Source organism: Microcaecilia unicolor, chromosome 1 (genome assembly GCF_901765095.1).
Source record: "Microcaecilia unicolor chromosome 1, aMicUni1.1, whole genome shotgun sequence".
Classification (NCBI taxonomy): domain Eukaryota; kingdom Metazoa; phylum Chordata; class Amphibia; order Gymnophiona; family Siphonopidae; genus Microcaecilia; species Microcaecilia unicolor.
The window spans coordinates 162,121,385-162,147,555 of NC_044031.1; the positions used below are offsets into that span (position 1 = coordinate 162,121,385).

The 26,171-nt window shown below is 45.7% G+C and overlaps 1 protein-coding gene across 1 annotated transcript in view; it reads right to left on the bottom strand.

Moving 5' to 3' along the window:
- Positions 1-20,062, bottom strand: part of FAM126A (family with sequence similarity 126 member A) — a 155,955-nt gene extending 135,893 nt beyond the window's left edge. Inside the window, 4 exon segments of the mRNA XM_030201783.1 lie at positions 2,819-2,899; positions 11,046-11,225; positions 13,159-13,260; positions 19,971-20,062. Coding sequence (XP_030057643.1) covers positions 2,819-2,899; positions 11,046-11,225; positions 13,159-13,260; positions 19,971-20,021 — 414 coding nt within the window. The 5' untranslated portion in view covers positions 20,022-20,062.
- Between the last annotated feature and the right edge of the window lie 6,109 nt (positions 20,063-26,171).

A 26,171-nucleotide genomic window follows, 5' to 3' on the forward strand; every position in this document is an offset into this window, starting at 1 on the left:
CCTTGTCTACATTAATATGCCTCAAAGGCTTACACATGTAGAGGGTGAAATGGTGTAGTAATGGAAAGTAAATTTTGTAAAAACGCCACTTAAATTGGTAAGTGAAGTTGGTGCCTATTTTAAGGCTACTTACATAGGTTATCTGTGGGATTTTTGTCTTTATAAAACTACCCCACAAAACAGAAATTGCAGCTAAAATATGTAAATACTAGTAAAAAAGGCCCGTTTCTGTCAGAAATGAAACGGGCGCTAGCAAGGTTTTCCTCGGAGTGTATATTTGAGAGAGAGAGTGTGAGAGATGTACAGTGTGATAAAGAGTGTGTCAGACAGTGTATGTAAGACAGAGAGTGCGTGAGAGTGAGTGTGCACCCCCTCCCTTTATGGTCTGAGGCCCCCCCCTTCCACCCCCACCTTTCTGGTCTTAGGACCCCCCCACCCCCCTGCAGCCAACCATGTCCAGCAACCCTCCCCTGCAGCCACCCATGTCCAGCGACCCTCCCCTCCCCCCCCAGCCACCCATGTCCTGCGACCCTCCTGTCCCCCTGCAGCCACCCATGTCCAGCGGCGACCCTCCTCTCCCCCTGCAGCCACCCATGTCCACCGACCCCCCCCCCCCACTGCCGCCACCCATGCCCAGCGACCCTGCTCTCCCCCTGCCCCCCTCCAGTCACCCATGTCCAGCGACCCTGCTCTCTCACCTGCTCCTCCTTCATTCACCCAGGTTCTGTTTAACGAAATCTTCGGGGCAGGCAGGAAAGATCCACGTTCCTGCCTGTCCGCTGCTGGCGCTCCCCCGATGCCAGATTGCTGTTGAAAATGGCCGCCGAGACTTCCAATGGCGGTCTCGCGAGACTTCTGTTGAAGTCTTGGAGGCCGCCCTTGTAAGTATCGGTGGCCATTCTGAACAGCGATCCGGCATCGGGGGAGGTCAGCAGCGCCAGCAGCAAGCAGGCAGGAACGTGGATCTTTCCTGCCTGCCCTGAAGATTTCGTTAAACACAACCTGGGTGGATGAAGGAGCGGCAGGTGAGAGAGCAGGGTCGCTGGACATGGGTGGCTGGAGGGGGGGCAGGGGGAGAGCAGGGTTGCCGCAAGGAGGGTCTTAGGACATGGGTGGCTGGAGGAGGGCAGGGGGAGATGTGCTTCGGGTGGGGGGAGGGGGGTGGGGGGCTTCTTTGTTTCCGCGCTTGTAGTTTTTTTGATATGCCACTCCCTGCCACTTGCTCCGAAGTGGCAAGGAGCGGCGCACTGACAGTTGATTTCCCAGGCAGGGGAAGGAGTAGGGAAACACCCTACTCCTCCCCTTGCCTTGGAATCAGCTGTGAGTGACGTCATCCTGACTACGGAGCCTTGCTCAGCAACTCCAGGAGCCACGGACACAGGCAGTCCCACATTAGAACATTGGTGGTGAGAATTATTATATAGGATACGTGGCAGTGGTGTAGCAATGGGTGGGGGAGGGGGTCACAGGGGCCTGGGCTCCCCCACTTTGGGCTCAGGCCCCCTCCAAAACTGTAGCACCTATTCAATGGCTGGTGGGGCTTGGGCATCCCTGCCAGCTGAAGGGTTCTGGGCCCTAGTTGCCCCTTCCTCTCGTGCTGTTTCAGGGACGAGGAACCCTGCAGCGTGCTTCCAGTCCCTGATGCTTGCAATCCTTGAGCATGCTCAGTTTATTTGTAGCATTTGTATCCCACATTTTCCCACCAATTCACAGGCTCAATGCACATGAACTAAGCATTCCTAGGGAGTGCCAGTGTCTAGAGGCATGATCCTAACTTTCTTGTTCCCAGACTGCACAAAGGGAAGGAGGTGGCGGCTCAGGTAGCCAATCTCTTCAGCTGATAGGGTTTCAGCATTCCCACTAGCAAGGGTGTTATTTTTTATGTGGTGGAGGGGGAAGGAAATGTGTGATCTCTCCTAGTCCACCCCTGGGCCCTCCTCCCAAAAAAACAGACTGCTATGCCCCTGGTACACAGTTGAATTACCTGTACAGGTGAGTACTTTAGAACTACATGTGTACTTTGTGCCTATACCCAGGTCATGTACAGGTGCACATCCTACCTATCATACTGCATATTTGTATGTGGGGAGGAAAGGTAATTTTATGAAGAGGCATTTTACATATATTAAAAAAATAAAAATAAAATAAAAACTTTACAAAATTAATCTCCTTAAAATGCAGTGTTATCTACTCTGGCTGGTATAGTTCATACCTCCTTAGATAGGTCTTCCTATTTACACATCCCGCTAATGATATGGATTTTTGCAGTGTTTTACAACAGCATATCTATTTCATTAACCACACTATATCACAAAATACACACAAGAATAATTCTTCCTACATACCACCAGCTCAGAGACTTGAGAGCTACAAGATAAGACTTGGAATAAGATAGCATGGGCACCTTAAGTAAAACTGTCCCCCTAAGCTGTGTGACACGCCAGGGATCTGGACAAGCAAGAATGCCTCGTTTAAAGCTCCATGAGATGGCTGACACTATTTTACTGCTGGAGAAACTATTATTGGTCAAAACAGTAAGATACTTTGCACAAATCGACCATGGAAATACAGAATACAAGCTGAAAATAAAATCTCAGATACCCACAGACTCAAAAAAACTTCAAATGATTTTCTGTTATGGAGAAAATGAACTGCTCAGCTGTAACATTCTTCTGTCTTAAATTAAACAGATTACTCATCTCATACTGATCATGCGGAACTAATCAATTTTCTCCACATGCGCCCCTCAAAATCAGAAGAAAGGATTTGGGCCCATAGACAAGTACACTGAGCTAGGACTGTTCAAGAAATAGCTTACCTCATGGTACACTGAAGGTTTTGACAGGGAAGGGACGGTAAAAGAGAGCACCTTGCTTTGTCCATGTTTGTCCACAATTTCCTAAGGCAGAAAACAAAATCAAAAAATATTTTTTTTTCTTTTTCATTCAATTTTATAGCCCATCCTATTGACTATGCCCAGAATGGGTTATATGGTTTACATCTATGATAAAGATACAATACATACAACTTATGTTCAATTACAGACAGTACACACAAATATAGAATCAATTAAACCAATCTGCAAGCTTAACAATTAAATAGTCCATCAGAACTCATTAAAAGTCTCTTAACATGCCATGCTAGTGGACCCCGGGTGCGGTAATGCTTCCTTCATCAGCATTGCTGCACAGGAACCGCTAGTGTGGCTTGGTAAAAGGCCCTAAAACAAGTGAGTTTTTATAGCCTTACGGAAACTTAAAAGATCATTAATGGATTTCACCACATGAGGATGCTTATTTCATAACCAAACCAATGAGTAAGAAAAAGCTCATGAGAGGAAGAAGTGACATCACTGACCGGGGTGGCAGCATAATCATGGAGCTCCGTCGAGGCTGTTCAACTGAAAATATCGCGCTTTTTTGCCAGGCTTCCTAAAGTCCCAGATAGTAGGGGAAGGCTCCTAGTGCTATGCTGCCAAAAAAAGAGCTTGGAGAGATTTAGATACACGATGGTGCAGAGCAAGAAAACGAAGGTGGGCATGGCGGGGCCTGAGCCTTGAGAGAGAGCAAGATGGCGCCAATTCCCTCGGAGGTGGAGGAAGAGTGCTCCGCGGATGGTGTGACAGGAGACCAGTGAGATTACCAAATCGGATGTGGTGGGGTGGTTCCAGGACTTGAAGGCAGATTTGGCGGGGGTTCGAAAAGATGTGCAGAGTGCCCTGCAGGATATTCGGGCCCTCGGGGCTCGCGTCGGTGAGGTGGAGGAGGGGCTGGTGATGCTCAAGGCGGACATGGCAAATCTTTGTTAAGAAGATGGATGTGGAAACTACTGAAGTACAGCAACTTAAGGAACAGATACAGGACCTGGAAAACAGGTCACGGCGCAATAATTTGAGATTTAAAGGAATTCCGGACATTGATATATTTAGTAATTGTGAAGCAGTCATACGGGAGCTGTGTGGACATATATTGTCTTCAGAGGATGGTAATCAATCTTTGAACCTTCGCATACAAAGAGTGCATTGAGTTGTGGGACTGCAACAAGATTCCAACCCGAGGGACATTGTTGTATGTTTTGCGGATTTTCCCACGAAAGAGAAGATCTTGATTAAAGCACATCAGCAAAAAGAGATCCACTGGAAAAACTATAAGACTGGAGTGTATCAGGACTTGGCAGGGTCTACTTTGCAAAAACGCAGATCTTTTCAAGAAGTTATGGAATTTATGAGATCAAAGGGGATCCGCTACAGGTGGCTCTTCCCATTTGCGGTGTGGCTGACGGTGGACGGGAAATCACGCAAAGTTAAGACTCCAGACGAAGCATGGTCAGAATTGCGCGCTTTGGGATGTAGTGGAATTCCAGCTCAGGCAAAGCAACCAGTTGCTGCAGTAGAAGCTAGGGCGAATTCAGCTTGGCAACTGGTGGTGGACCGTGGAAAGAAGTCCGACAAGTATGCTTCTTGAAGAGAGAAGATTTAAGAGAACTGGTGGAAGATTCTTTAAATCACTGAGGACAGAATGTAGATAAGAGAAAATGCAGGGTGTGACCCATGCAGGAGGCTTGATGGGGAAAGGGGAGGAGGGATACGGGTCTCTGGAGAGAATGGGAGTAGTGGGAGCATGTTGGATGAATGTGAAGGGGGAAGGAGGAGAGGATAAGATGATGGGATTATGGGCGACTTCTGTAATTTGTGGGTCCAGGGGGGGGAGGGGGGGGAGTGGAAGGAAGCCTGGTAGGAGTGAAGAGACGAATGAGTGCGGTGGTAAGTGTGAGAGAGGGGTTGGAGGGGGGTCAGGGGACAGATCTAAAAGTGGGGTTGTTCCTCGAGGGATGGCTGACTTAATGACACAGAGATCTGCAAAAGGGAGGGTGTGGGGAGGGGAGAGAGACAACTATTTTTGAGCAGGCATTTTCACCATTACAAGGCTGATTTTGGATAATGGTCTGTTGTGACAGGATAACCAGTTTGCCTCTTGATTAGGTTTTAAATTAATGTTTTTAGCAGTTTATGTGGTTGAGTGTCTCGGTCTCTTTCCTTTCAATGATGACGCTCTTTTCCTTATTTATTAGTCTGTACACCGCTTTGACCTACCCAGAAAAGGCGGTATAGAAAGTCTTTTTAATAAACTATAATAGAGAAAGCTATGCTTGGAAGTAGGAAAGGACTAACAAGAATTTATCATGCCTCCTATTACAGGAGGCTCGGCTCATAAAATATATCAGTGTGGGAAGGGCTGCTGGGGGGGGCACTTATGAACAGAAAGAATGGGGGCGAATCTTTTTTAAACAAAGGTTTCTATGGCTAGTAACTTGACAGACAATGGATATACGATGTTGTAACCAGTCCGCTTGCATCGTATCTATGGTACTGTCAACAATCAGTGCTAGCGATCTTGTGGTGAGAGTGGCACCTTTGTGCGTATTTGGTGGACTTGCCCCAAGGCACAAAGATTTTGGGACCATATTTTGCAATAATTCAAAGAAAATAACTCAAAGAAAATACAAATACGCAATAAGACAAGCCAAAAGGTCATACTATAAAACCAAAATAGGGCCTGACTACAAAGACATGAAAAAACTATACCAACTCGTGAACGAACTACTAGACACCACAGTGGTCACCACAACCAACACAAAAAATACCCCATCTGCAGACATACTTGCCAAATACTTCAATGAAAAAATTGGAAACCTCTGCAACACGCTACCTCTGAACATCACAGACATCAAAAACTTCTTCGAGTGTATGGACCCAATCCTCAGTGAATACCCAGCGGACAGACTCTGGACTAGAGAGTTGCACAGGGACAGAAATCTTACCCATCCCCGCCCGTCCCTGCTGGAATCTTACCCGTCCCCACCCATCCCCACTGGAATCTTACCCATCCCCGCAAAAATTTAAACCATCCCAACCCGTCCCCACCCATCCCCGCAAGAATTTAACCCATCCCCACCCATCCCCGTAAGAATTTAATAGTACATAAAAAAAAGTTCCAGTCAGCTCCCTCAGTCTCTTTCTGGATTTGAGCCACAGCACTGTAGGCAAGGAAGGAACGGAAGTTGGAACTTGGAACTCTGGTGCGCACATGTAAGATTTGTCTCTGATTCACTGGCAGTGTGTGCTGAGAGGCCGCCACATGCACGCGCCAGTAGGTCAGGTGACATCTGATTCTCGTGCCTGTGTCAGAGCTGAGGTCTGTGCACCAGCCTGGGAGCAAAGAGGATTAATAGTAACATAGTAAGTGACAGCAAATAGACCTGAACGGTCCATCCACTCTGCCCAATAGTCATACTCATGATCAATTCATCATTAAATCAACGAATGTGATATTATATACTTGATTATGGTTTTTCTTTCGTGTTTCTGGAACAAAGACCACAGAAGTCTATCTGGCCCCATCCTTATGTTCCAACTGCTGGAGTTGCCATCGAAGCCCACTCCAGCCTATTCATGTTCTCATTTGTGGGACACAGACCGTAAAAGTCTGTCCAGCACTGTCCTCATGTTCCAGCCACTGAAGTTGCTGTCTAAGCCCTTTCCAGCCCATCCTACACCAGATTGCCATGTATGAGACACAGACCATACAAGTCTGCCAGGTATCAGCTCTAGTTCATCACAGCCAGAGTCACCATCTAAGTGTCACTTGACATATCCACACACATGCAGCCATTTAAGGTTAGGTTTTATATAACTTCCATTTTCTAATTAGAGATCCTCTGTGTTCATCCCACGCCTTTTTGAATTCCGTCATCATTTGTGACTCTACCACCTCCTTAATGGAAGACTTTCCACATTTATGCTGTTAAAGCAAGGAAGAAGAGGAGGAGGAGGAGGAGACAGCACTCAAATAAATTGGTATTCGGTAGATGAGAGGCTGGTGCAGATGCAGCTTACACTTTCACAGGAAGCCCACAGAACTGGGTCCATCCCCGCAGGAACTGCCTCCGTCCCCGCGGGAACCCCGCAGGAACTGCCTCCGTCCCCGCGGGAACCCCGCAGAACTGGTTCCATCCCCGCGGGATTCCCGCGGGGACGGAAACCGTGCAGCTCTCTACTCTGGACAAGCTTCGCTCCCCTCACAGATGAAACAATCAATCAAGCGATTAATAGGTTCTCCAAAACTCACTGTAAATTGGATACCTGCCCCAGATACCTACTAAAATCCACTCCCCACCGCTTCATAGTAGACCTCACATCCCACTTAAACTATAGGTTTCAACATGGTCTCTTCCCAAAGGAAAACGGCAACAACCTACTCACCCCAATACCAAAAGATAAGAAAAAAAAAACAGATATCACCAACTACCGACCAGTAGCATCAATCCCACTGGTAGTCAAACTGATGGAAAGCATGGTAACCAAACAACTAACAGACTACATAAACACATTCACAATACTACACGAATCACAATCAGGATTTCGCTCCAACCACAGCACCGAAACAGTATTAATTACGCTCTTAGCCAAATTCAAACAAGAAACAGCAACAGGCAAAAGCGTACTTCTCCTACAATTCGACATGTCTATTGCGTTCGACATGGTAAACCACAATATACTACTAAGCATCCTAGAATACTTAGGGATTGGTGGAAGTGTACTTAACTGGATCAAGGGTTTCCTAACTACTAGAACAAATCAAGTGATATCAAACTCGAACATATCATCACCATGGAAAACAGACTGGAGTACCTCAAGGATCACCACTATCACCACTCCTTTTCAACCTAATGATGACCCCACTAGCAAAGTCCTTATCCAACCAAGGCCTTAACCCTTTCATATACGCAGACGATGTCACAATATACATCCCTTACAAACATGACCTAACAGAAATCACCAAAGAAATCAAACTCGGCTTGAACATCATGAATTCATGGGCGAATGCATTTCAACTAAAACTGAACACAGAAAAAAAACACCTCATCCTATCCTATCATCCCAATATAACACGAACAAACCCACCAACATAACCACCCCAGACCACACCCTCCCTATCTCAGACAGCCTGAAAATTCTCAGTGACAATCAACCCAAATCTCACACTAGAGAGCCAAGTGAAAGCTACAACAAAGAAAATGTTCCACTCTATGTGGAAACTCAAAACGAGTGAAACCATTTTTCCCCCGAAGGAAATATTTCGTAACTTGGTACAATCTATGGTTCTAAGCCATCTAGACTACTGCAATTGGAATTTATGCGGGATGCAAAGAACAAATCATAAAGAAACTCCAAACTGCCCAAAACACAGCAGCCAGGCTCATATTTGGAAAAACGAGATTTGAAAGCGCAAAACCCTTAAGAGAAAAAAAAAACTACACTGGGTCCCAATCAAAGAACGTATTGCATTCAAAATCTGCACCCTCATCCACAAAATCATATACGGCGAAGCCCCGAGATACATGACAGACCACATAGGACTACCTCATAGGCCTACCAATCAGAAACACATCAAGATCAACATGAACATACCTAAATCTCCACTACCCAAGCTGCAAAGGACTCAAATACAAATCAACCTATGCATCCAGCTTCTCCTATATAAAACACACAATTATGGAACGCACTACCAAGCGCCATGAAAACATATGACTACCTAAACTTCCAGAAACTACTAAAAACCAACCTGTTCAAAAAGGCATACCCTAACGATCCAACTTAAATGCCTCAATCTTGCAACACAACAAAATCAAAGCTCATACTGGACATCACTAACTGGCATACCCTAACGATCCAACTTAAATGCCTCAATCTTGCAACACAACAAAATCAAAGCTCGTACTGGACATCACTTAACTCTTCTTCCTTTATGATTCCTCAATCTGTCATGCATGTACTTTACCACAACCTCACTTGTATTTGTTCATACCGATATTGGTGATCACCTCTATGGTACTATGTAAGCCACATTGAGCCTGCAAATAGGTGGGAAAATGTGGGATACAAATGTAACAAATAAAAATAAATAAAATAATATTTGCTACCTGGGTATCCCAGTGACAGACTTTGGCTCGTGGTTTGCTCAACACTGGCCTGCAGGGGCTTCCAGCTACGCTCCAGAAGTTTGCTGTCAGCGTGACTACAGCTAGTCGATTGGTACTGGTGTCAGCCTGAAGTGCCATCCACTCCCCAAGTTCTTAAAAAAATTGACTATCGCATGTCTAAACTTACAGCCTTGCAGTGTAATAGTTTTCTTCACTTTACCAAAGTCTTGTATCTTTATTGTAAACGAAGAACAGGGCAGGTAATGTTCTGCCACTGAGCCTTGGGGTGTGACACCTTTATATGTGTAATTTATGTATGTTCTGTGGATTTGGTGTTCGTGTAGACCTTCCTTGTGGCATGGGATGAGGTGGACTGGATTGGTTGTGTTTTGGGTTTTTTTTTTAAAGTTTAATCTTTGGTGTTCTTATAACTAGTGTACTGAAGAGCCACCATTTGTATGGGGCTGTTATTCTTACGCATGATTGCTGTGTAGATTATCAATAATTCATAATAAAAATAAATATGGAAAAAAAATAAGTTAGTGAGGGAATATTTTGGACTTCAGAGGGTCATGTGCATCATCACTTTTACTGGCTATAATACGAAAAAGAACCAGATAGGATGAAAGCTCCCACAGAAAGGCCTCTTTGGAACAATATTTAATCAAGTCTAGTTTTTGTAAAGACCATCTTTCCCTGAACAAAGGGTTTGAAAAATATGCCTTTTGTAATGAGTGTCAATGCTCATTTATGTTCTGTGGGATAAAGACAAATGTATTAAGCATATTCCCCATAAAAGCATAGACTTTCAAAGCCTATGGCCCACAAACCTAAAGCAAGGTTCAAATGTGGTTAAAATAACTGTGTGCTTGTTTTACAAGAAAATATATCATAGCTGCCACATGAGGATGGAAAAGCATTTCACAAAACTCACAAGTATATTCAATATACTCTTTCTATAACTGCTTGAATAGATCGACAGCTAGCCTTGTTGTTATTATATCTCTGTACCACCAAATGTATTTCTGCTCCCTGAAATGGTGAGGCCATTACAGGTTTTTGTAAGCCACACTGAGCCTGCAAATAGGTGGGAAAATGTGGGATACAAGTGCAATAAATAAATAAAATAAATATAAAAATACTTTTCCCCTTACGCCTGAACTGTGAGACTCGTGCTTATGTGCAGTACACACCTTCCTACCACCTATGAAGATTAATTTTTAAATGTAATCTAATGCTTTTGATTGATTATCCTATGGCAATTTTCTGATACCACATAAAAACATAATAAATATCCATTTACAGGGATGTTTTTGTAATCCAGATTTGGATTTTTAGATCGCTTTTTCAAGTCACACTCAAGGACACTTGCAAGATGGCTACAATAAGCTCCTGTCACACAGCCCTTAGAATGTACAAAGGCACCTCTAAGGCAAGAAAAGATGATGATTTATCCAAGGTTATGGTGGCATATCAGTGGTAGAGAAAGGTACAATTTAAACCCTGGTTCTCAACCTATTACTCTAACCATTAGGTCACTCCTCCTCCTAATGTAGGACAAAATGAACTGTGTGAAAAAGCCTGTCTTGTGAAACAGGGAGGTGTCCACTGCTAAATCAGAGCCTCAGGTTGGACAACATCAGGATCAGGCCCTTCCTCAGTGCAGAAAACACAGCACAAGCTTCTGCTGAAGATGTTTCACTCCGCAGCTATGGCACCCAAAGGCTCCTGGCAGAGATGATTTATTTTCCGTTTCCAAAATAGTAATCCTGGAATGAATCACAGCTGAAGGTTCACAGTTAAGACCTCCCATTTCCATGAGTGTGCCACTGTCTAGACTAGACAAAAGGCTTCATGTTTCCAGTGTTTCCAGCTAGCATATTCTGATTTGTAAACTGTGCTGCTTTCTGGAACCGTGGGTGACATGCTACTTCCACAGAACAACAGTAGTCAGCTTCCACAAGTAAATCCCTCTTTTCTACCCTTCCCACTGTCCACATTTTGTTTTCTGATGTCTGCGTATGTGCATCTGTGTGCGTCGAAGATGTCTGGAAAATACAAACCAGATTGTAGACGCCAAGGAGGAGAGCCTCGATGCAGCCACTGCTCTGCAGATTCCTGCTGGCTGAGACCACAAGGTAGCACCACATCAGTTCTGGGAGAAACTGTAGCGTGAATCGGCGCAGCTGCTCCTCGCCACTGCGATAGAATTCAAACAGCTGGTGGCAGACGGGTTCCAGCAGCTAGAAGATCACAGCAAGCTAGTTAAGTGTCAAATCAAAACATGGATTCTACACAAACTGAAAAACAACAAAAAAGTTTCAAAGATACACTTCAACATTTTGAACACATTCACCTCTTCAACTGTTTATAAGCAGTTTCAAGCATAATCATTCTACCATATAACTTGAGTAAATCCTCACAAAACACAACTGGATTTCTCACTACTTTACAGTAGTAGTTTAAGGCAAGTTACATGTCATCAAAACAAAAGGCCGCACCTCCCACCTGCTACAATATACCTACCGTGAACAGCAAAGCACATAAATCAATGTTCCCAGTTACTTTCCAGCTTCACAATACACATTTGATTTAGCTAAAAGACAACCCAAAGGTTTGTAAGTACAAGCCTCCTTCTAAAATGACTTGCTGTTTGCTGTGTTCAGAGAGCTTAAGTAGAAAACAAATACAACCTCTGCAACTGCAGCCCTGAAAAAAAGAAAATTTTTCCTAACCCAAACAAAATCACCTTATGTTACCAGAGCAAACTTTTTCCTTAAAAAAAATACTATTAAGCACTATGTTTTGGTTAGACGTATCAAAAAACCTGTACACTTAGCTTCTGAAGTTGTACAAGTGCTGTTGAAAAATCAATCTGTAATTTCACAGCTCTAAGGAATCTTTAAGGTGGTGTGTTAGTCCAATAAAAAAAAAAAAAAAAAAGTGTAACCTTATATTTTTAGAATTCAGAAAATCACTAATAAAGTCTTCAGTTCCCACAACTATATCGGTCTGAGGAAAAAATGTTAGCCAGCCATAATTATCAGTAGCCCTCATCGGGATACTTCCACAGAACCAAAGGAAAGGCTCTGGATAGTACCAAGGCTGGGTTAAGCGTTATCCTCCACGATGACTCATCCTTTGCTACCCTTTCAGGCATCTTTGTAACTTACATTTTAGGATTTTCTGGGTTTCATTTTTATGAAGAGTTAAATGCTATTCTCTTCTCTGAAACATTTGACAAAAAATAGAAGCACACTAAAAAAAACAGCTCAGGACCCAAACATGCAGTTTCTCAACCATCATCTCTCTTCTTCCTCTGTACAGAAGTGCAAAACCAGAAAAACAAACTGAAGAGCAGCAATGGCACCAGCAAAGCCTAAGCAAGGCCTTCCAAAAATCTGTGTAAACCTACATTAAAACATGCACTTGTCCACAGGCACCTGCTGTATATTAACGCCTGATCACTTCTACCTCAAGACTGCTTCCATGCAAACCAAGGCTTGAGCACCAGTGAACTTATCTAACCTCTAATGCCTCATCAGAACATACTAAGAACTAAATTAGGGGTAAACCAAGGAACTTCCAACAGTCAGGTGCAAGACACTCCTTTACTGGCAAAGTACCAACAGTTAAAAAGACCCAACACGGGGTTATGTTTTGGTGGGTAATGGCCTGCTTCAGGGGTCACAAATGCTCTGTCAGGTATATGGTTGAATAAGAGAAAGCTATGAAGCAACATCAAAATCTAACAGCAACAGTGAAACACATATGAAAGTTGTGAATAAAAAATAAGCCAGCTGCAACTGCTGGATTTTGATGTTGCTTCACAGCTCTCTCTTATTCAACCATACACTTGACAGAGCATTTGTGACCCCTGAAGCAGGCCGTAACCCTCCAAAATACAGCCCTGCATCAGGTCCTTTTTAACTGTTGGTGATTAGTCAGTAAAGGAGTGTTTCTTACACTTGACTACTGGGTCTTAGCACTCTTTATGTGGGGGTTCTCTCCTTTACTTTTGGTCAGTATTCATCAGAACATACTGCTAACACTGAGCTTGACCAAGAAAGATGGGCTGGTACACAAGCAAAAGCCTGAAAAAGAACAGTTCATTCTACTTAATCACCGGTGGCAGTCTGCACCCTTAGAGTGGGGGAGACCTAGCAGTGTACATACCTCACTCTGTGGCTCCTGGATAACTTTGTACAAAGCTGAAACCAGAGAACCCTTGTCGGTCAGATTGAGTGCATAGCTGGAAATGGATGCTTCAGGAAGGGTCTGAAAACCAAAGGCAGAAAAAAGTGTGTGGTATTTTGCTTTTGCAGAAAAGTCCTCTCTCAAACTGCCTGACCTGACAATCTAAGGCAATGCAATACACTTAGATGCGTTTTGTGTAATCAGGGAAGGGGGAGCATGGAATATTCATGACAAGGGAATTTGACAACTACTAAGTTTTTAGCTTCTCTGGGAAGGGTCAAAACATCAACATTTCCACCACATAACTGACGATCCCAACCATTATCCTTTTGGAAGCACCAGTTCCACAAACTTTAGCAGTGGTTCCCAAACCTTTATCCAAAATTATTCCAATTTAAACAGCTTGTAAACACAAATTATAAAAATAAAGTCTTGACTCAAATTTTTCTTTCTTAATTAATTTCTCCGAACTCACTGATGCCCTTAGGTAGTAGGAATATCACCAAGGCAGAAAGGACTTAGGAGAAGCAGGATCTGGCCTATTGTAAAAAGGCTTGCAGTGCTCGTCACATATCTTCTTGAATTTGAATACTATGTTACACAGTAAGCAGCATCATTCTATTTATTCTTTCCAACCCAATGGAAGTTGAGAAAGAATGCTAGACTACCAGGGCAGGGCGGTGGCTGAATCCAGGTAAGTGGGCAGAGCCCAGTTACCTCACCTTCATTTAATACAGAGTATTGGATAACTGAAGGTCTTAACTAGGACTCTATTGTACTGTGTGTCAAATGCCCTCTGAAAATCCAGATATACAACATCTGCAGTAGAGAAGCCATCTAATGGTTTGTACAGGGGATCTCAACCTCAGGACACACAGCCAGTCAGGTTTTCAGCATATCCACAATGAATATGCATGAGATAGATTTGCATGCAACACCTTCAACGTATGCAATTCTCATGCATTACTCATTGGATATCCTGAAAACCTGACTGGCCAGGTGTGTCCCGAGGACTGGGTTCAGAATCCGTAGATTAGTACAATGAGCCAGGAAAAAGAGGAACCAGATTTGATTCCCACTGTGGTTGTACCACAGAAAGGCATATCAAGAATCCAAAAAACGTAAACCAGTTTACCTTTATCCACATGTTGACCCATTCAAAGAAATATAGCGGACTGGGGAGGCAAGTTTCCCTTTGCTAAATCCATGCTGACTGTCCCATTTGCCCTATGCATATGTTCAGTAATTTTGTTCTTATAAATACTAATTTACCTGGCACAAACATCAGCACCATGACTACAGATTTCTACAAGAAGCCTTAAGGCAGGCATGTCAAAGTTCAGTCCTCAAGGGCTGCAAACACACCAGGATTTTAGGACATCCCTAATGAAAATGCATGTGAGAGATATGCATACAATAGATGCAGTAGGCATGCAAATCTCTCATGCATATTCATTAAAGACTTATTTTGATGACGCAACTATATTTATTTATTGCATTAGTATCCCACATTTTCCCACCTCTTTGCAGGCTCAATGTGGCTTACATTAGTACATAAGCAATGCCATACTGGGAAAAGACCGAGGGTCCATCGAGCCCAGCATCTTGTCCACGACAGCGGCCAATCCAGGCCAAGGGCACCTGGCAAGCTTCCCAAACGTACAAACATTCTATACATGTTATTCCTGGGATTTTGGATTTTTCCAAGTCCGTTTAGTAGCGGTTTATGGACTTGTCCTTTAGGAAACCGTCCAACCCCTTTTTAAACTCTGCTAAGCTAACCGCCTTCACCACATTTTCCGGCAATGAATTCCAGAGTTTAATCATCATGAATAGTGAAAATATGTAAGAAAATATACATTTAATATTGCATAAGGATCTTGGGTAACATGATAATGATAAAGCAGGATGGTAGAATAACAAGCAAATATCGTGAGGCTTCTGGATATATGTGTAAGGGTTCACATTTGTTGATCTTTGTGATATGCCTTGTCAGAGAGATGGGTCTTCAGTAGTTTGCGGAAGTTGGTTAGTTCATAGATCATTTTTAAGTTGCCCCACAGTAGGAATACATATTCATTAGGGATATCCTGAAAGCCTGGTCTGCTTGCAGCCCTTGTAGGCTGAACTTGGGACAAACCTGCCTTAAAAGGCATAGTCACCAGCTCAGGATCATCCTTGCAATAACTCAATTAGTCATGACTTTCACTCATTTTATATCTTGTTCCCAGATTGTGACTCAGTGCTTCTAAGACCAATTCTAAGGGTACACCCAGCTAGTTGGGTTTGCAGGATATCTACAATGTGGATGCATGAGAAAGCACACTAGGAGGCAGTGCATGCAAATTCATTGTGGATATTGTGAACAGACTGGCATGAGAACCCCTAAACTAGATATGAAAAGTGCCAGGAAGAAACTTTTGCTAGGAAAAAAAAAAAAACCACGATTTACACTAGATTTTACTAAAACAGCCATGATTCTTATGACCGTATAAAAACATTTTCAGGGATACTTCTGTTTCAGGAGCTTCTTTCAACAAGCACATACACCAGGAAGGTTTTCTATTTCACTTGAAAAGGTATGTGATGTGTAGGATGGAGTTAAAGACAGGAGATTACCTTTTTCCATTGGTAACCAACATCTGTTATAAAACAGTCAGCCACTTTCCCTTCCTGCACTTAACCACACCCATCCACATCTGTTTCCTTACTTTGGACTCTTGTGCTTAGCCTTGGTAGGGGGTGGAGGATAATTTTGTAACAGGATGCTTATGTGGAAATTCCTATGATTTTATAAAATGGATTCCTAAAACAAGCCCCAGCAGCTCGCAGATTTACACCTGCTCCAAAGATGATGCAAATGGTATCTGTACTCTGAGTGTACTCAAATATTTTATAGGACATGCACTTAACCTCCTCTACTCATACTGCACCCCCCCCCCCCCAAGGAATGCCTATGCACAGATCGTGTAAAACCAGGCACATACCCCTAAAACCTACACTTACATACCTGCAATTTTATAAATCTTTTCCCACATCAAAATGGGGGAGGGGGGAAATTTTATAAAACTTCTTTCTGCATACATCATACCATCCCAAACTGTGGGTTGGGACCCTAAGTAGGTCACAAACTAGGTGGGCTTTCTACAGGTGCATCATTATTCTGCACCTCCTTTCAAACTGCCTCTCCCCTTTTTCTGCTTTCCAAAACCTCCAAACTACCCCCACCCCGAAAATAAATCCCTGCACAAACTGACTCCACTCCCTAAAACTACAACTGCACACCACTGTACAAACTGCTGTAACCCTTAAAAACTACAAGTGCCCCACCATCCTACACGACCACCACCTTGCAAACTGCCCCACCCGAGAATTACCCCTCCCAAATGCCCCTACAAACCACCGCACCCAAAATTAAACTTTGCAACTGTCCCCCCACAGCACTAGCTGCCCCCCACTCCCAAAAGCTACCCCTTGAAACTCACTCCAAACCCTGCAAACTGCTCCCTGCAACTTTCCTGCAAACTCCCCCTACTAAAGCAACACCACCCTGCAAACTGGCCCACCTCCAAAATCTACCCCCCCACACACACACAACTTGCCCACACCACAAAATATATCACCTCCCCCTGCAAGTACCCCACCAGCAGACAAGTGCACCACACCAAGAACTGCCCCCTATAATGGCTCCACCCCAAAAATAAGCCCCTAACTGTACCACAATCCGACCACACTGCCCCAACTGCATGCACCCCCTGCAGTAGCCCTGCAATTGAATTATCACATGGTCTTACTCAGCCCCAGGCAAGCTCAGTATGAAAGCACCAGGCAGGGTGCCTTTTATTTTCTTACCCCTGCTTCCTGGAATAGTATTCCATCAGAAATCAAAGCAGAATCATCCTTACTCAAATTTAAAACTGCCATTAAGACATGGCTATTTAGGCAAGCCTTTAGCACATAAAAGATTCTGTACTCTCTCTCCACTCTCTTTTTCCCTTTCTTTTAAGCAGAACTGTGTTTGACTGTTTGCTTTCTTAAGATTATAGAGTTCCTTTCTTAATGTTGTCGTAAACCACTTAGCTCTGTACTCAGGAATAACGGTATAGTAAATTGAAATAAGGATAATGATCACCAACAAGAAACCTGCCCTGCAGCTGCCCTAATATACTACAAACTACCCCCACCTCCAAGAATACCCTTTAGAAACTGCACCACTACCCCTCAATACCCCCCTTCCCCGCCCCCAGACAACACTTGCTATACAAATACAGAACACCCAGAGATATATTCATTCACAGAGGGGTCAGAAAGAATATCACGAGTGGAGGAGTGGCCTAGTGGTTAGAGCACCGGTCTTGCAATCCAGAGGTGGCCGGTTCAAATCCCGCTGCTGTTCCTTGTGATCTTGGGCAAGTCACTTAACCCTCCATTGCCTCAGGTACAAACTTAGAATGTGAGCCCTCCTGGGACAGAGAACTATCCAATGTACCTAAATGTAACTCACCTTGAGCTACTACTGAAAAAGGTGTGAGCAAAATCTAAATAAAATGTTCTGCATGTTTCCCCACTTGAACTGTGAAAAGAAAATGCAATTAACTACAGGGAAACCTCGGTTTTCGTTGACTTCGGATTTCGTTGACGTGCCCACGCTGCTAATTTTGTGTTCTCCTGCAGCGTTGTTTCTCGTTGTGTGATCACTGCCTGCTCTCAGACAACAGATTGCAAATAAGAATTATTGCCTCGGTTTTCGCCGATTATTTTCAGACGGATTATCGACGAAAACCGACGTTTCGCTGTACTACAAATTTCCTCAATCATTCATCCCTCATTTTCTTACATTCAGTATCTTATAACCCCCAGCTCTCCACTGACATTACATATTTGCTTAAACGTAGTACTAAATGCAAAAATTAGTGTTCAATAAGTGCAAAGTCTGGGCAGTAACTTTTGGGAGGTATCCCCAGCATGTGCCCTGCAGCTACCGCACAAGGCAGACATTTAGCTGCATGGCAGACAGCATGGACAAACTAATACATCAACCAACCTTGATCCTCCTCTCCCCCCCCCCCCCCCCCCCCACATCGCCTATATTCTGACCTTCTTACACATATCCCTGTGATCTGCATCTACACCAGAGCTTCCCAAACTGTAGGTCGGAACCCCAAATGGGGTCACAAAACCTGCCTTTGGGGGTCACAACCTAGATGAGATCTCCATAGGTGCATCATTATTCTGCAACTCTAGGGAGGTGTTCATTTTAATTGGGAAATCAAAGGGTCACAGCCACAAAAAGATTGGGAAACACTGATCTACACCATTCCTCACTCTCTTGATGAATTTCCTGACATCTCCCTCCTCCTGGCACTTATGGGGAGGGGGGGAGGAAGACCAGATGATCCTGTCATCAGGCAGAGTGTAAAATGGCAGCTCTGACCCTAATAGTAGTTCCACTATAATACTTCTAAGGTTCAGGCTGCTATACCACAAGACCACCGTTAAGAGCTGGATCCACCATTCTTCATCCAAGCCAGTGACAGGGCAAGAACACTCAAGGGATTGCTCTTGTCCCCTACCCCTTCCGTATGTGGCATGAGGATAGAGGTGGTGGCAGAGATGCAGACTGAAGCATTAGGAGAGGGGAATCAGAACAGTTTTATTTTTAATTACAGCAGGCCTAGTTTAACTGCCTTGTCAGTAGCATGAGCGCATGTAATACTTCTTCAACAAGGCATTACATGCATCCATGGGTTAGCATGTGCCATCCACACCCTTCTCCACTCAGGTCCTGCCCCATAAGGCAGCATACAGTTAAAAGGTACTGCAATCTGCGCAGCAAGTTACCACATTCATGAGTTAACAGCACACTTTACAGATCATTTTATGCTATTATTCAGGGTTAGCACAATATTAAAGCAATTGTGCATCAAAATATTCCTACAAAATAAGGAAACAATTTAAGCATGTGCAAAATATTAGCCATTCATTTCTTTCCCCTAAAGATACCGCAAAGCAGAATGAATACTGTTAACTCTCCTCTGCATCAGAAGAAATCATAAAGCACTAATTTTGTTTGCTTTTATTCATAAAAAAAATTAAAAGGCTAGTGAAAACAAGCTCCTATTGTCTCAAAAAGTAAAATGTCCAGGTATTTTATGAAGGAGCTTACCTAGGCAAAACACCAACTCAGTTTCATAACACTGTGCGTTCATAGCAAAATATTTCCCAGTTGTATATGTATTCATAAACAAACTATGGAAAATCAGTTATATAAGTTTTAAACAAGGTCTTCAAGTGATGTGTATTTTCTTCCCTAACTGTGCTTTAACTTCTGCTGGATCTCCTGCATCCAATATGGAAATGTCATTCCAATCAATCAGACTGGTTTTCCACTAATTTGATTTCATTTTTAATATACACAAACGTTTTTTTTCTCTCTCTCTTTCTTCACATATTGCAACTAGTTGTTGCTTCTTTTAATGACGTTAATAAACGCAACAGAAATAGCAAGGTTACCGTTTTAGTTCAAATTAGCAGTCACAATGATCTAAAATCATCGAACTGAACAAGGTCCGAAATGAAGCAGTAGGGGAAGAGGAAAAACAGAAAGATACGTACATGAATACAAATCATGAAAAGGGGAAGGCTCTCTACAAAAGAAAGAACAAGAGGAAGGAAAGGGGAGCTGAAGAGAGTGCAAAGGTGCGCTGCCTTTGCGCTCTAAGGATAGCAGGTTTGGCTCCCGTCCTCTCCCCGACTCCCCCAGTCATTACATACACAGAGGAACACTTTACCTTAAACTCGGAGAGCCACTCCTGCACCTCCCCTCTCTCCGCCGCCTGCATCTTCACGCATGAGGCTCCGCGGTCCGCCGCCTTGCGCGGGAAGAAAAGGAAACAGCGGTCAGACCCCGACAAGCCGCAAAACCACGCAAGCAAGCGCTCCTCCCCGCTCCGCTGCCAGCTACCCCCGGCGCGCGCGCCGCGCACACGCCTGCACTACCAGCTCGAGCCAGCGCATGCGCACCCAGTTCAACTCCCCCCCCCCCCCCCTCCCAAACACTCACACGGACTTGTAAACCACCTTGCCTTAATCGGCGCCGCAGAGGAGCAGGAGGGGAACAGCGTAGAAAAATCAGCGGCGTTCCGTTTAAAAAAAAAAAAACAAACAAGTCCCGCCCCTTCCTGAGGATGGGGTAGCTGTCTTTCAAAACAAGCTCCGCCCCTTTCCGGAGGAGGTGGCGTTTCGTGGCAACAATCCCGCACCCGCAGGGAGAGCAAAAATGAACTCGCATGCTATGCAGGAGTGACATAAGCCCCCTCCCCCCCTCAGTGCGTTACATCCCAATCTCCTAAATTCTGGGATGAGTGTGTGTGTTGAGAACATTAGATATAGCAGGAGGGCTGTGCAGGAGAAAACGACTAACTTTTCCAAGTTCCCCCTAAGTCCGTTGGAACGGTGGCCGACTGAAGAATTACCAATTCTCAGGGTCCTGACACAGAGCCTTCAGACAAGAGACACCATCCCGCATCACCAACCTCAAATAAAAGTTAAAGCACAATCGGAAAAAAATACTTTGGAAAGCAGTTCTCGGGGCGACTAGTTATACACGGGATGGATGGGACAGGAGGAAGCACTTTGAAGCACTGGTGGTTCGTTGCTTAGTTGTCAATACTACTACTACTACTACTTAACATTTCTAGAGCGCTACTAGGGTTACGCAGCGCTGTACAATTTAACAAAGAGAGACAGTCCCTGCTCAAAGAGCTTACAATCTAATAGACAAGTGAACGGTCGGTCCGATACTTGCAATAATTTCTTCCATACTCCTCTCCAGATTGTGCCTTGACTAAACCCCAAAGTTCTGCAACCGCTGCCAAGTAATTTAAACGGGTTTAAAAAGTACTGAAAGCAGAATGTCATTTTTTCAAAGAATATTTGACAACGATGAATCGAGCTTTGCAGCAAGCATGTGTCTACTTCCATGAGCTCTTTGACAAGATTTCCCAGTAGAGGACTGGCATTAGACAGTGGGACCCAGGGCAGAAACTAAAGCAGGATTCAGGTTGCTGAAAATATAGAAAAAAAAGAAGCCTTTACCTTGCCCCCCCTCCCTTTCCCTGAGGGGGGGGCATCTTGCAGAGGACAGGGAGGTACAGAGGTCTCAGGGCAGCCCAGAAACAGCACTGACACCTTTTAGTTAAAATGTTTAAAGTGTTTAAAACGCTCCAGCACTGTTATAAAACTAAGAACTCAGGTGCCCATAGATGCTAGAGGTGTGTTTAAATTTTATGAGTTTATAACTGTGGGGGGCAGGGGCATATCTGAGGTTAGGCGGTAGGGGGGGCAGGGGCTAGAGTGAGGGGGCACATTATAGCCCCCCCTACCGCCGTCAACCCCCCCCCCCCACCGCCGTCAACCCCCCCTACCGCCGTTAACACTCCCTCCCTCCCCCGCCTACCGCCGTCACCTACCCTGAGGTCCGCTTCCTCCGGCTTTTTAAAATATTGCTTCAGCTGGCGGGGGACCCCAACCCCCCGCCAGCCCAGCCGCGATCTTTAACTTTTTCATCCTCGTCGTGCAGCGCGCTGTGAAAGCTGCATGCATCTTTAGTTCCAGTTGGATGGAGTCTGACGTCGCAGCACGTTGACGTCAGACAGACTCCATCCAACTGGATCTAAAGATGCATGCAGCTTTCACAGCGCGCTGCACGACGAGGATGAAAAAGTTAAAGATCGCGGCTGGGCTGGCGGGGGATTGGGGTCCCCCGCCAGCTGAAGCAATATTTTAAAAAGCCGGAGGAAGCGGACCTCGGGGTAGGTGACGGCGGTAGGGGGTCCGGGGCAAAATCTGCGGGGGCCCAGGCCCCTGTGGCCCCACGCAGATACGCCCCTGGTGGGGGGATGTGCAGTGAAGTCTGTTACAAGGTTCCTGATTGGCTGTCTGAGGCCCCAGGGAAAGCTGGGAGCCTGAGGGGCATGTGGGGGGGGGGGGTAGTGTGGAAGGTGGCCAATAGGAGCCAGGATCTGGTAAAAGGCATGAAGTTGGACCAATGAGGTGGCAGGAGGCAGCATGACCCATAGATTGGCTTGAATTTCAAGCCAATCCAGGGGACAGGAGAGGTGGAACAGCAGAAAAAGAATAGCAACCAAAGTTGCCAGCGCTGCGGGTTTCTCGCCCAATTGGGCTCCTTTCCGCGACCCGCTGTGGCTTTTTCACACCGTGTGCGGGTTGTGGGATTTTGGGCGGCTTTTTTTTTTTTGCCCTGCCGCAATTTTTTTGCACAGCCGCGGCCAATAGAAGCCCCATGGAGGCGGACTTAATGATGTCATTTGTATGCAAATGACCTCATTAATATTTATTATTGGTGTAATTCATATGCAAATGACTTTGTGCGGTTTTGGGGCTGGTTTTGGGCGTGGAAATTTTTTTCCATCTGGCAACACTGCCGCGAGCTGGAGACGGCAAGATGGCGGATCCCGGCCCCTCGGGAGAAACAGTGAGCTCCGCCTGGGCGGCGGAAATCGCAGCGGAGGTTTCGCAATTGCTGGAATCATCGGTGGACACAAAGTTGCAGAAAATCTCTGAAAAGCTACACAACATGGATCGCAAGTTGGAGGGCCTGCGAACTGACATGCCGAGCTTTCAGCAAAGATTATCAGATATGGAGGATCGGAGCGCACAGCAGGAAGGCCAACATAAGGAGTGGCAAAAGAGGATCTCCCGGCTAGAACTGAAATTGGAAGATCTGGAGAATAGGACAAGAAGGAATAACCTTAGGCTGGTGGGGATCCCTGAAGCCATAAGGGAGGTGGATCTGATAGAATTTCTTGAGTCCTGGCTGCCCAAGATGTTGAAGTTGAAGCTCTTGGAGAACACTTTGAAAATAGAACGCGCGCACCATACAGGTCAGCCGAGACAAGATGCACAGTGCCCGAGAGTGGTAATCTGCAGAATATTAAATTATACTCACAAGCAGGAGATATTGAGAGCATGGTGTTCACTTGGCAAAGTGTGCTACGAAACACATAGCGTGCTATGTTTCCAAGATTTCTTGTCAGCAGTGGCAGCGCAACTACTACTACTTACTACTTCTACTTAACATTTCTAGAGCGCTACTAGGGTTACGCAGCGCTGTACAATTTAACAAAGAGAGACAGTCCCTGCTCAAAGAGCTTACAATCTAATAGACAAGTGAACGGTCGGTCCGATCGGGGCAGTCAAATTGGGGCAGTCTGGATTCACTGAACGGTAAGGGTTAGGTGCCGAACGCAGCATTGAAGAGGTGGGCTTTAAGCAAAGACTTGAAGATGGGCAGGGAGGGGGCTTGGCGTAAGGGTTCAGGAAGGTTGTTCCAAGCATAGGGTGAGGCGAGGCAGAATGAGCGGAGCCTGGAGTTGGCGGTGGTGGAGAAGGGTACTGAGAGGAGGGATTTATCCTGTGAACGGAGGTTACGGGCGGGAACGTAAGGGGAGATGAGGGTAGAGAGGTAGTGAGGGGCAGCAGACTGAGTGCATTTGTAGGTAAGAAGGAGAAGCTTCGTTTTGCATTGCTGTACCCGGCCCGGCTGAGAGTTCACCACGATGGCAAGCCCCATTTTTTCAATTCACCAACGGAGGCGTTGCAGTTTGTCAAGCAGAGTACTGGCGGAGCGGAGAAGGAAGCAGGGGAGACGGCAAGCTGAAGTTAGTTGTGACCTCACTGCGAGTGATAAGGATGGTTGGTACTGTTTAAGAAGGAGACCCCGGACCCATGAGGGTTTTGTGGGGAACAAGACATGTGTTTGCAAGAATTTTTACGAGAGGCCCGGCTAAGATATGTCTGGGTAATCAATGGATGGGGGCTTAGTCCTGGGATTGTTACCAAGTGGAAACTGTGTGATATATTGCTGGGAACTGTATGGTGTTTTGGGGTATAATGTTTAAGTTTCGATATTGGAGGAATGAGATATAACTGTGTTAGGTCTCGGATAGATTATCTATTCATTTCGGGCCCCCTTTTCTCAAAAACTTTGGAAGCGAAGATAGGTCCATGTGAGATCTCAGACCACTCCATCATATGGGTGAAGCTGGAGACGGTAGGTGGTAGGAGAGGGAAAGGGGGTTGGAAATTTCCATTTGAGCCATATAGGGACACAAAGTTCAGGGCCATGCCGATGCGGTAAGCGAGGTAAGCGCCGCAGGGGGGCGCCCACCTCTGGAGGGCGCCGCCGCGGTGCTTACCCTCGCCCCGCCGAGGACTTTAAATCTTTTGGCACCAGAGAGGGGGGTGCCGCCGCTCCCGCTGCGCTTCATGATCCTGGCACCCCCCCCCCTCCCGCACCAGCCCTTTAAATTTATTTGCAGAGCGAGAGCAGCACCTCGTGTGCAAGTAAAAGAAGCGGATCCGATCATCTCATTGGGCCTTCCCTCACTGTCCCGCCCTCCTCTGACGCAACTTCCTATTTCCTCTAGGGCGGGACAGTGAAGGAAGGCCCAATGAGATGATCGGATTCGCTTCTTTTACTTGCACACGAGGTGCTGCGCTCGCTATCGCATCGGCAATTTCTTTTTAAAGATGGGTGGCAGGGAGAAGACGAGGCAGGGTGAGGGTGGGGGACAGATGGGGTGACCGTGAAGGTGGGGGGGGGGGATTCGGATAGCAGAAGGGACTGGGTGGGAGACAGATGGGGTGAGGGGGACTCGGATGGGCAAAAGGTACTGGGTAGGAGACAGATGGGGTGAGGGGGACTCGGATGGGCAGAAGGGACTGGGTGGGAGACAGATGGGGTGAGGGTGGGGGGCACTTGGATAGCAGAAGGGACTGGGTGGGAGACAGATGGGGTGAGGGTGGGGGGCACTTGGATAGCAGAAGGGACTGGGTGGGAGACAGATGGGGTGAGGGGGACTCGGATGGGCAGAAGGGACTGGGTGGGAGACAGATGGGAGAAGGGGCATGGAGCTGGAACTGGGGTCTGAAAAGTGAGCAGGAGGGAGAATAGGGTCAAGCCTGGGGCAGGGGTGGATGGGAGAATCAATGGATCTGGAACTAGGGGCAGCCGCAGGTGGGAACTGGGAGCCGAAAAGAGGGGGCAGTGAGAGAGGGGGGATAGATCCTGGATGGAATGGGGAGTGAGAGGGAGGGCAGACCCTGAATGGATGGGAGGGCAGAGAGGCATGGATGGGAGGGCAGGGCCCAGGGAGAGGACAAATTGCTGGAAGGGGAGGGGAGAGAGGATTGCTGGCTATGGATGGAGGAGGGAAGGGCAGAGAGGGACAAGGATGGACATGGGGGCCCAGGGAGAGGACAAATTGCTGGAAATGGAGGGGAGGGGAGAGAGGAGGATTGCTGGCTATGGATGGAGGAGGGAAGGGCAGAGAGGGACAAGAATGGACATGGATGGGAGGGCAGGACCCAGGGAGAGAGGAGAAATTGCTGGAAATGGATATAGAGCAAGAAATGAAGAAGAAAGGAGAAAAGTAAATAAATAAATGGAAAGGAAGCCCTGGAAACAAAGTTAAGAGGACAGATAGCAGCAGAATCAGATACTGGGCCAGCATGATCAGAAAAAGAAAGTCACCAGACAACAAAGGTAGAAAAAAAATCATTTTATTTTCATTTTAGTGTTTGGAATATGTCCACTTTGAGAATTTACATCTGCTATCTTATTTTGCAATGTATAGCAATTTGTTTCTAAGAATATTGCTGACAATTCCTTTCAGTGTGGCAAGTGGTGAGCGATCATTTTCATGGGGGGGGGGGGTGATCATTTTCACGGGGGGGGGGGGGGGGCGCCAACTGATAGTCTGCAGGGGGGCGCCAGAGACCCTAGGCACGGCCCTGACAAAGTTCCAGGAACTCTTGCAGGGAAAGTGGCGAGAGTTTGAGCATTATAATACAGAACACATGGAACAGCCTTGTCTATACTGGGAGACAGCAAAGGTGGTCATGAGGGGAGAGATTATTGCTTATAGGGCATGGACGAGGAAAATGAGGGATAAAGAGATACTGCATTT